Raw genomic sequence first — 11,170 nt, forward strand, 5'->3', positions numbered from 1 at the left:
ACTCATTGTCAAAATCTTAAATGAAGAAAAATATTACAAGCAGTAATTAAACTTTATGCTTGTAAATAATTATACATGTCCATTGTCGTATTATATATTAAATTGAGGAACACATGTTTGTAAACTATTAAATAACGCCATGGGGGTGTAAATAGTATTTCATCCTACTCCTTACTAGACATTTAAATTGTGTGGCATATGGAGTTATTCATGGTGACTTAATTTTGTTTTGATTTTTACTTTGTTTTCTGTTGCTCTTTTATTTATATTTACATGTTTCAAATGAAACAGTCAATCACAATCTATTTTCAGCCTATATAAATCAAAGATAACTCATTATTTCATTTATATGTTAAAGGTATTAGTGCCATGTTGTACTTAATTATCATAATTATTAATAATAATTAATTATTAATTAATAACAATGCACAGTGACAATGGTATTTCAGAGCACATTTTGAGTCTAAAATGTGGTTAAAAGAGTAGAAGAAATCTGATGTAATATTGGACAGCTCTCATATAAAGGGAAACAGTTACAGATAACTGAAAAGCTGTATTTTATATAAACTTTAGATTGAAATAAAGTGACAGGCATTATATTTGGGTGCATAAAATAGACAAAAACCTTTTTTGCACAGCAGCAGCAGTGAGATAAGCAATGAAGGAAAGTGATCACCTTGGGATTTGGTGAAGGAGTCCACTGTGAGACAATTTTTTTTAAATTAATAGCTTTATTTATATTGCACTCTCCTTAAACATGGTTTACAAAGTGCTTTCAAAGAAGACAGTCAAGTCATGTGCCCATGCCTTATAAATAAGCCTACAGCTGAACTACTGATTAACTAAGCCCCTCTTCTTGATGACATGCTCCATTGCAGTCTTTTCAGAGATGTCCAGGCTGACCTTGTACTTGGCCAGGATTTTCAAGATGGGCCTCAGCTTTAGCCACCACTGAGTCTTTGGAATACGATGACTGCAGAGGGAAATCAATGAAATCAAGAGATCAAATTATTGAGTAAATATGTAAAACATTCTTTCTGAAGTTGCATTTAGTTATTTCAGCGCACTAGATAGCAGAAAAGAATAGAAATGCGGTCTCACTCAAAGTCAGTCTGTTCTGACAGTTCTGCCAGAGGCTGAAAAACCAAAGCTCTCTTCCTCATGCCCAACACGCAGGCTGAATCCTGAGAGTTGGCGAAGATGCGACCTTGAGGTTTAAGGTTTAAACAGCACAAGTGGCATTAGCACAGGGAACATCGATGGTCAGCAAGTCAATACAACATTTTGCTTTCTGAGGTATACTAAAATCTCACCATGTCTGTAGCATTCCTTCAGCTTGTCAGTCAACCACAGGACAGACTTCATCCCCATCTTTGTGCCAAAATTCCTGTCAAAAGGACTAGGGGTTCCACCCTGATAACATACAGGTTTCCTTTAATGCATAATATTGAACTGGGTGTCAAATAATGATCTTGGAAACAAAAAAACAAGAAGATCTTCATTAAGCAGTTCACCTGCTGCATATGCCCAAGGACGTTCTTCCTGCAGTCAAACACGCCCTTACCCTCCTCTGAGTACAGGTTGAAGATAAAGTCAGTGGTGTAGTTTGCATTGCACTTCTCATTTCTAAAACAAAAGTAGAATAACAGATAAGATATGACCTCCAGTGGTGAACCCTATAAATGTAATAATGTTGATAATTCCCTCAAACCTCAGAATGAGTCCTCTCTTCACTGTAGTCTTCATCTTCTCCACCAGATGTTCCACATTTAGCTACAAATTAATTTTTTTTTTTTTGAAGTCAAGAATAAGAAACCTGTGTTTAAAAATATCCACATATCCATCAGTGATTCTCATAACGAGACAGACAAACCTCTAAGTCATGAATGTTGAAAGGCTCTTCATAAATGTAGGCTGCATCAGCTCCACCTGCTAAACCAGCCGTGGTTGCCAGATAGCCGCAGTATCCTCCCATAGTCTCTATAATGAATACTCTTCTCTTGGTTCCAGCAGCAGATTGCTTGATCCTGTCGCACGTCTACAAATGCAGACACATGAGAAGAGAACAATGTGCTGCATAGGACTTTGATGCTTTGTTGTTTTGTTGTGCTTAAGAGTGTGCCAAATAAGAGCTTTACCATAGTTATGGTGTTGAGGGCAGTGTCAGCACCAATGCTGAAGTCGGATCCAGGAACATTGTTGGACACAGTAGCGGGAACAACAACGAGTGGGATACACAGCTCCTCATATTTCTCTCTAGCTTGCACCAACTGCAGACCTCCCAAAAATGCCTATGAGGAGAAAACAGTAAAAGAATGAGTGTCTGTCGTTCTTGTTTATGTGCTCTCAATGTGGCAGGAAGATACGGAAACAGAGTAGACTGGTTTCATCCACACAGAAACTCACCTCCACATTTGTTGTGGGTAACTGGCACTGACCGAGGGTTGGTTTTTTGTGTGTGTGTGCGTGCGTGTGTGTGTATGTTTTGCAATTGCTGTAAACCTGTTTCTGTGCTTGTTTTGGGTTAATTGGAGGTGCATGTACTGGGTTGTGCTTCCACTCTAGTGCACAGATGCTCTACACTACAAGCTCAGCTGTCACATTTTCCTGATTTTCTGTGTAGGCCAGAGCCTACTACATGCTGCAGTCTGAAGGCAACCTACACTGTAAGAGGTCTGGGTTCTATTTTTAACTGTGAAAGTTAAAAATAGAGAGGGTAGCTGACCTATGGCACAGCTGGTTCTAGCTTTGGACTTTGTGTTTTGTCATTCTCCAAGTGGGAATTGGACACTCCCTCATGGGTGCAAATGTAAACACATGTTAAATACGTTATTACTGTGTTAAAGAGATGTGAAATGCTGCATCAAATACATTGTTTATTTGTTTTCCTAAATGTACTGTTTTGTGTATTAATATTTTTAAATTATAAAAGAAATCAACTTAAGCTTACTGTGATACAATGTATTGAATGGCAACGTTTATGCTAATACTGTACATGGTCCCTTTTAAATAAAACTACTTAATGAATAATAATAATAATAATAATACCTGCATTTACTCTTTATCCCTGCTCAAACCTAAAATATGTAGGTTATGGTGTGAATACCGATCTACCTGTGGCATTATCACAGTCTAATGCTGCTCACCTCAAAGCCTCCGATAATGATCACAGCATGAATGTTGAACTTAGTGATGCTCAGACTGATCTTCTCCATGAACTCCTGAGGCAGGGATCTTCAGAACAGAAGAAAGCCACATGATAACAGATTAAATCTCCCTAAGATAAAAGTTATGGAGATGTAAGACTTGTAACACGCACTCTCATTACTGCACTTGTCACCTCTCACCTCTTTGTGCCCAGGAAGGAGCCCCCCTTTCCAGTCCATCCTGCCACTCCAGACCAGCCAATGGGCTCAATCTGTGGAGTCACAGAGCATGTGCTCTATCGTATGTCATGGCTGTGCACAGTTATGGTAAACAGCTGTTTAAATGCTTAAACAGTAAACGGTCCCTGGTCTGGCTTATTTATTTAATTATTATTTTTTGCATGCAATTAGATTACAATTCCATGGGCCAAGCCATCGAAGCCATCATGCACAGCCAACATCTGGTGGCCCTGGAGGAGTCCAGTTCTGACAGCTGAACGGACTGCAGCATTCATTCCAGAACACGGAGCTCCCACATTCAGTATGGCGATGTTGATATTACTCTGGCAAAGAAATATTTACAGAGATATTTGATTTTTATTAAAAATATTTACAGAGAGATATCGTTTTTCAATGAGGCTTAATGACTGAAAGACAATTTATTCGGTAGCACGGCAGTTTCAAACCTTTGCCTCTGGGGGGCGGACATGAGCCAGCATCTTGTAAGTGTTCCAGTTGTTCTCAAAACTCCTGTTGCCAGAAATTAGAACAAAAAAATATGGACATTGAAAAATTATTGCAGCACATGAGCATTTCGTATTAGCAACACAAAAGTACATGTCTCACTTTCCCCTGAGCTTCACCGCATCATCATACCGCCCCTCAGCCATGGCTGTTGTGACATCTTTAGTCTGATATAGGTGAAGGTGGAAGGAAAACAAAAATCTGGGTCAGATATTCTAAAATATCAACCCCAAAGCCAATTATAGCTTGCCTACAGTATCTCATACATGTTATATATTCCATATTGGATACTTAGAAGATCCCGTGTGTCAAAATCTGACTTTTTGTGTGCTTAGGATCTTAACTCACCACTTGCACACACTCCATGAGCGGAAGTCTGACAGCCATGTTTCCCGACAAGCTGACCACACAAGCAGGAGTCTCTGGTGTGGCCTCCAGTAGAGCCATAACTGATTCCACTCCCATTCTGCTTGCCTGAAACACATTTTCTTTACACAGTTAACTTTATAAAGAAAACAATACCAGCCGGTGATTCATTGTGAAGATCTTACTGAGACATTACCAGGATTCTATCAAAGGCAGAGGGAGTCCCTCCTCTCTGCACGTGGCCCAAGATGGTTGTGCGCGTGTCAAAACCTAGTTTCTTTGATACCAGCTGCACAGACAGATGATTTATGAGCAGTCCTTCTAACTATAGTTGAGCTTAACGTGGTATTCTGGAGTACTGCCAATACTGACCTGTTTGACATGATCACAGGTGATTGGTTTACCTTGGCGGTCCATCGCTCCCTCTGCAACAATGATAATATTCAAGCGGGTGCCACGGCCTCTTTGCTAAGAGGGACAGAGTAAAACACAGTATCGCAATTCACTTTTCATGTATGGACTGTAATGAAGCCAAAGTGAACATGAATGTGAAATCCACCTCTGTTAGTCTTCTGAACAGATGCTCCTCCCATCCATCATCTGGGGGCATCTCTGGGATGAACACCCAGTCAGCACCACAGGCTAGAGCTGTCACCAAAGCCAGGTAACTGGAAACCAAACAAACTAAACCAAGTAATATTTTTTCTAAAACTTTAAAATATCTAACGCTAATATTGGTACATATTAAAATGAGATTTTTGTTGTAAAACTAATTCCTAGAATAATGATAATAACAAACACGATAAAGGAATGTGACCAAGTAAACATAAGATAAAACAAAACAAAACATCGTCCTCAATTTTAGAGATGATATCAAGAATTTGTGGATTGTTTTTAAAGAAACTGGGATGACATAACTTGAACACACATATATCACACACAACTCATCACCTCCATTTCCATCTATTTTGGTGTCAGTGCCATATTCTGTGGTTCCACAGAGATAATGTAATTACAGCTTTGTGACTACTGAACTGACACTTGCACTGACGCGCACAAAACACTCACACAAGCTGTACTTACCCACAGTGCCTGCCCATTACCTCCAGGATGAAGGTCCTCTGGTGACTGCACAATAACAGATTTTGGGTCAGGAGTTCTGAAATCAGTTGTCTCCTTTGTTCACATTTAAAAATGCGAATGCCTCTGGGCATACCTCTGTGCGGTGGTGGTGATGGCATCCACGATCTCTATGATGCGATGCAGGGCAGAATCAGTGCCGATGGTCATGTCAGTTCCACAGAAGTCATTGTCAATGGAGCCCACCATGCCAACAATATTAAGGTGGGAAGCGGACTTGGCCTCAATTGCCGTGATCTTACCTGAGGACCAAAATGACAAAACACTTGACAAATAGGCTAACAGCAGTAAAATGCACCTTGCCACGTTCCATAACTAGCCCTGTGATTGGCTGGTGATCCAGAATCGGCGCCAGGCATAGGCAACCCTGAACTGGACAAGTAGTTTAGAAAACGATGGATGTTTCATAACAACATGAGTTTATTGTGTCGCTAAGAAAAGTGAATTCTGTGTTTCTCACCGGCTTTAACAAGGTCTGCCAGCAGCTCGCTCCACTCTGTTCTGAATTGGTTTGCACCCGTCAAGCTGCCATCACCTCCAATCACACACAGGTTGGTGATGCCCAGCTTGACTAAGTTACAAGCAGCCTTTGTGCGACCCTCCTTGGTTCGGAAGTCCTGACAGCGGGCACTGCCGATCACAGTCCCACCCTGATGTCAGGCAATGAAGAAGGGTTTCAGACCCCGACAAGAATCACAAAGAGGATAATAAGGAGAATGGCAGCTGCAATTATACAAAATCTAAGCACAAATGTTTCATTTCTATTTAGTATTGCAATTTAAAAATGCTGATATTTAGCTGCTAGTTTGATCTACTGCTTTAGAGTGTAGCAAAAAGTTAGTCTGTGACCATTTTTTAACATAAAAAACAATAAAACAAACAAAAATGAAAACCCAGCAGTTTTTGCATCCTTGTGTGTTCTCACCAGCTGCAGCATCATTGACACACTCTCCCACGTAGCAGGGCGGATATTGTCTCCTCCATCTACTAGACCCTGGTAACCCTGTTAACAAACAAGAACAATATCACCTCAGTGAAAAGGGTCATATCTTGGATAAAGCTTTGGGCTTAATAACACGGGAATCTTAGTGATTATATAGTCAGCTACTCTACTCCGTCAGTTGATTTTATTATTATGGTGGGGATATTAGGCAGTGGAATATATGCCATATAGAATCAAATAATATTTTTAAATTTTAAAAAGAAAAATAACAAGCATAGACTTTTTATTTTATTATATATTTAATGTTAACGGTAGTATTAACTGAATAACAATATTAGGTATGGTAATAATAATAATAATGGATTGGATTTATACAGCGCTTTTCAAGGCACCCAAAGCGCTTTACAATGCCACTATTCATTCACTCTCGCATTCATACCTGCAATATTAGGTATGGTAGTTTTGGTTTGTTGCACAAACATCATGCCGAAACTGAACATACCACCTGGAGCTCTTGAATCTGTGTTTACAATGATTAATCTGAAGAAACCAAATGAAGTTAAAAGCAGAATTTACCTCATGCACAAAGAAGACCTTGGCTCCAGTGTAAATTCCCACTCGGACTACGGCCCTCACAGCTGCGTTCATACCTGCAGGAATAATGTATAGGAAACTTATGACAGCACAAAAGTTTGGTTTAAATTTTTGGGATAGATGCGGCACTTCAGCAACTTCCTGCCTAACATATGTATGTCTAATGATTTAAAGTCTGAGTGGTTTAAAGTTTTGTACCATTGCCCACAGCCAGAGGGTTCTGGGTTCAAACCTGTGCTAAAGGTCTTTTGCGCAGAGGTTTCTTGTTCTCCTTGTACTCCCACTGCCATCAAAAACACACAGGAGCAATTCTCCTGTGATTGCCTTTGGCTAAGGTGCTGGGTTACACGTGGAGCTGGCCCCCACATGCTACATGCATGAATATCCACCACTCCTAATCCTACAGATTTTCTATACCTATGGCAGGGATGTCACACTCCTTTTACAATATGGGGGTCATACGGTCCACTTCGATCTCGGGTAAGTTAGATCAATGAAACACCTTTTTCTATCAGTACAGAGATGTTTAACTGCACATTTAATCTTTAGAATAATTTAGTATGAGAAAAAGCAATGCAAAGTCAATTACAACAATATATCCCAGTTTTCTGCATAACAAAGTCGCCACAACTCTTTGGGCATAAATTGTTAGAAATAAAATTGTGTAAAATGACAGAAAAGGTTCTGGTAGCTCATTCTGCAGGCTGTCCTGCAATTATCAAATACGAGTTTATATTTATTAACAAAAATATTCTATTCTTTTATTACTGGACACATTGTTAAAAACAGAAATGAGAATAGGAGTGGAAAAAAAGGGAAGGTTTATGTCATTTGTTTATCTATTATGGTGGTATGTAAATGGCCATAAGAGAGGTCTTTATTGATAGGAAAAGCTGTAAAATGCATGAAAATACAGTTAAAAGTTCAAAATGATGCCCTTCTTAAAAATTTATGATAACTGGATTAGCATATTTTCACAACCGATTTTTACACCTCAGCCTCGTGGGGATCACTAAAGAATATTCCACCCTCGCTTGCATTATTTTTAGTTTTACATCAAAGTCTGTCTGGTTGTCTCTAAGTTAGTGGGGTAACTCGAGTAGGCTATTTACTCTTTCCAAGGCACCATTTTCTTTGATAATAATATGCACTGATTTAGCACAACTAATCTCTGCAAGTATAATGACAGTTCTTTTTTTAGACTTCATATTAACATGCTTCATCAGCTGATAAACACCAAATGGGAGCATCAAGAACCACAAGAGAGCTGATAGCGGTAAACTGCTGGAAAGGAAACTGGGCCTGTGTCTGCTCTTTTGAAGGGGTTGTTTAAAGGACAAGATATGGAAAATTAACTTTAAGGGTGTCAAGAGCATCTCCACTTACGGTGTAAAAAAGGAGAGGAGAGTAAGGAAGAATTGGACTGCACTCCCACTCTATCTCCCCCCTTTACAAACACATGACAGAAAGGTCACGCCTCTAAAATTAGCCCCCATAACAGATACAGTTCTACAGAGAAAGGTGGAAGAAGAGGAGGAAGAAACTTGGTAAATGACATACAAGTTCTAATGAGGATTATGTATTTTAGGTATTTTAGGAAAATAAAGAAAGGTTAGAGATATCCAGTTTTGCACTCTGTTCAAGGATCTTATACATTTGAGATGGAAAAAAAAAGGAATCATTTGAATAGCTCACTGCCTCACATGCTTACACTACAGGATTGTGTGGGGTCACTGACACGCCTCCCAAAGGTCACAGTGGAGATATTCCTCATCAAGTTAAAGGTCAGGGGAGCATCTATCTCTGTCTGTAGTTCTACCACGTCTGGGTGAAGTCCTTCATGCTGCCCTTTTACATAAGTTATCCATAAGAATGGATAGCTCAGTAGTTTAACTCTTTAGAAGGAAAATCATTAAATATGATCAGTGAGTAAAAATTTGCGAGTAGTTACAGTCGATATTAAAACAGAGCTGCTGTGGTGATTAAACATGGCAGTGAAGTTTGTCTGGGCCATTCTTAGTACTTTAGCTAAAACTGATTTACAGTGTTAAGTCTAATTCATTGTTATATATGCACAGTTTGTATTCATTATGTTTATTATTTGTCTTTGACAACCAAGAACAGTTTCAAAGACAAGACTTAAATTCTTGACTGTATTGTCACTGCTGATGAGTCCCTAAGTGCTGATTTTCACCAGTCAAATCTGCCACCTGCTGAAACAAAACAACAGCAATACTGCCTGGGCACACCATGCTCCCCGGAGACCATCTACTTACCCTGGGCATCGCCTCCGGAGGTAAGCACGGCAATTGCCCGACCCACTCCCATCTTCGTGGGGTCGGTAGGACTCTGTTGTGCCATGGTCCTGGAGCTGAAGCTGACTGGGAGAAAGAGACCTTGAATGCAGAAATCCCTGCCACCCTGCTGTACTGTGTACAGTACAAGGAGCCTCTAAGTCAGCCTGCCTGTTATGGAAGGTAGTAACAGTTGCAAAAGTGCACAGCCCAACTATCCTGTTGGCAGACATTCGAGGCACACATAGTTGTGCTTACGCATTTAGACACACACACACGCACACACACACACACACGCTCTACCAACCCCCCTTCCTCAAAATATGGTTTGCCCCCATGGTGTCCCGTAAGGCCATTGGGCCACAGTACAGCCAATCTAACAATGCCCACCGCCACTGAATAGGAGCATGGCAAGGTTGTACTCTCATGCCAAGTCAGAGGAACGCTGCACAGATCAATGCTGGCGGTGATGGTGTTTACTTTAATTGCAGTCTGGCTTACCAGCATCCTCTGCTGAGAGGTCATCACCACCTGTGGAGGAAGAATTAGAATACAATGTTATCTAAACTATGATCCTACCACAGCTGTATGTGACTTAACTGTACATGAATCACTGGTTATTTTTTTACAAAAAGCAAACCCATAAGTCACTTTAAAGTGCAAACTGGCATTTCACTCACATGACAGACCCTCTCTACAAAAGATGAGCTTCTCCAGCATTATCCTTCAGCATTTTCTCTCCTATCCATTTTGTAATTTAAAGCATTAGTGATCCCTCTGCAACATCCTCTACAATGCAGTTAGTTTACTCCCACAGGCTTTATCTTTTTTGTGTTTTGCAGTTGATAGGCTGGCTCCTTAGGAATGAATGCCGAAAAACAAACAAAAAACACACGGTTATATATATATATAAAAAAAAAACACAAAAAAAACACCCAGCACGCCCCTGCGGGCGGTTTATCCTTCAAGCTCGGGTCCTCTACCAGAGGCCTGGGAGCTTGAGGGTCCTGCGCAGTATCTTAGCTGTTCCCAGGACTGCGCTCTTCTGGACAGAGATCTCCGATGTTATTCCCGGGATCTGCTGGAGCCACTCGCCTAGCTTGGGAGTCACCGCACCTAGTGCTCCGATTACCACGGGGACCACCGTTACCTTCATCCTCCACATCCTCTCGAGCTCTTCTCTGAGCCCTTGGTATTTCTCCAGCTTCTCGTGTTCCTTCTTCCTGATATTGCTGTCATTCGGAACCGCTACATCGCTATATATGTATATATATATATATATATATATATATATCCATCCATTCGCTTCCGCTTATCCTTTTCAGGGTCGCGGGGGGGCGCTGGAGCCTATCCCAGCTGTCATAGGGCGAAAGGCGGGGTACACCCTGGACAGGTCGCCAGTCTGTCGCAGGGCCAACACACAGGGACAGACAACCATTCACACTCACATTCACTCGCACATTCACACCTAGTGACAATTTGGATTAATCAATTAACCTATCCCCACAAGCTGCATGTCTTTGGACGGTGGGAGGAAGCCGGAGTACCCGGAGAGAACCCACGCAAACATGGGGAGACCATGCAAACTCCACACAGAAAGACTGATGGTGGAATTGAACTCAGGACCTTCTTGCTGTGTGGCAACAGTGCTAACCACCGTGCCCATATATATATATATATATATATATATATATATATATATATATATATATATATATATATATATTAGGGGTGCAACGATATTCGTATCGATATTGAACCGTTCGATACAGTGCTTTCGGTTCGGTACACATATGTATCGAACAATACAAAATTTTTAATTTATTTTATCAACTTTCCTTCTGACGATGCTGTCTGTGTTGAGCGCTCAGTGAATCTGCGTTCGACTACTCCGCCTAGGCTCGACAGTGCAGCCTAGGCGGAGTAGTCGAAACACAGACAGC

At 40.7% G+C, this 11,170-nt stretch overlaps 1 protein-coding gene across 1 annotated transcript; it reads right to left on the bottom strand.

The window, feature by feature from the left end:
* Positions 1-711: 711 nt before the first annotated feature.
* Positions 712-9,460, bottom strand: pfkmb (phosphofructokinase, muscle b). The gene is made up of 22 exons (XM_004544913.3): positions 9,210-9,460; positions 6,916-6,989; positions 6,322-6,399; positions 5,857-6,046; positions 5,473-5,638; positions 5,340-5,384; positions 4,816-4,924; positions 4,629-4,724; positions 4,453-4,545; positions 4,239-4,364; positions 3,993-4,057; positions 3,833-3,896; positions 3,563-3,709; positions 3,348-3,418; positions 3,147-3,234; positions 2,139-2,291; positions 1,874-2,038; positions 1,712-1,773; positions 1,515-1,626; positions 1,314-1,413; positions 1,102-1,207; positions 712-973 (listed from the first exon to the last, which is right to left on the bottom strand). Exons 1-22 carry the CDS (start codon positions 9,292-9,294, stop codon positions 832-834), a joined length of 2,337 nt encoding a protein of 778 aa, XP_004544970.1. The 5' UTR covers positions 9,295-9,460; the 3' UTR covers positions 712-831.
* Positions 9,461-11,170: the final 1,710 nt, after the last annotated feature.

This window comes from Maylandia zebra, linkage group LG5, assembly GCF_041146795.1.
Source record: "Maylandia zebra isolate NMK-2024a linkage group LG5, Mzebra_GT3a, whole genome shotgun sequence".
In the NCBI taxonomy this organism is placed as follows: domain Eukaryota; kingdom Metazoa; phylum Chordata; class Actinopteri; order Cichliformes; family Cichlidae; genus Maylandia; species Maylandia zebra.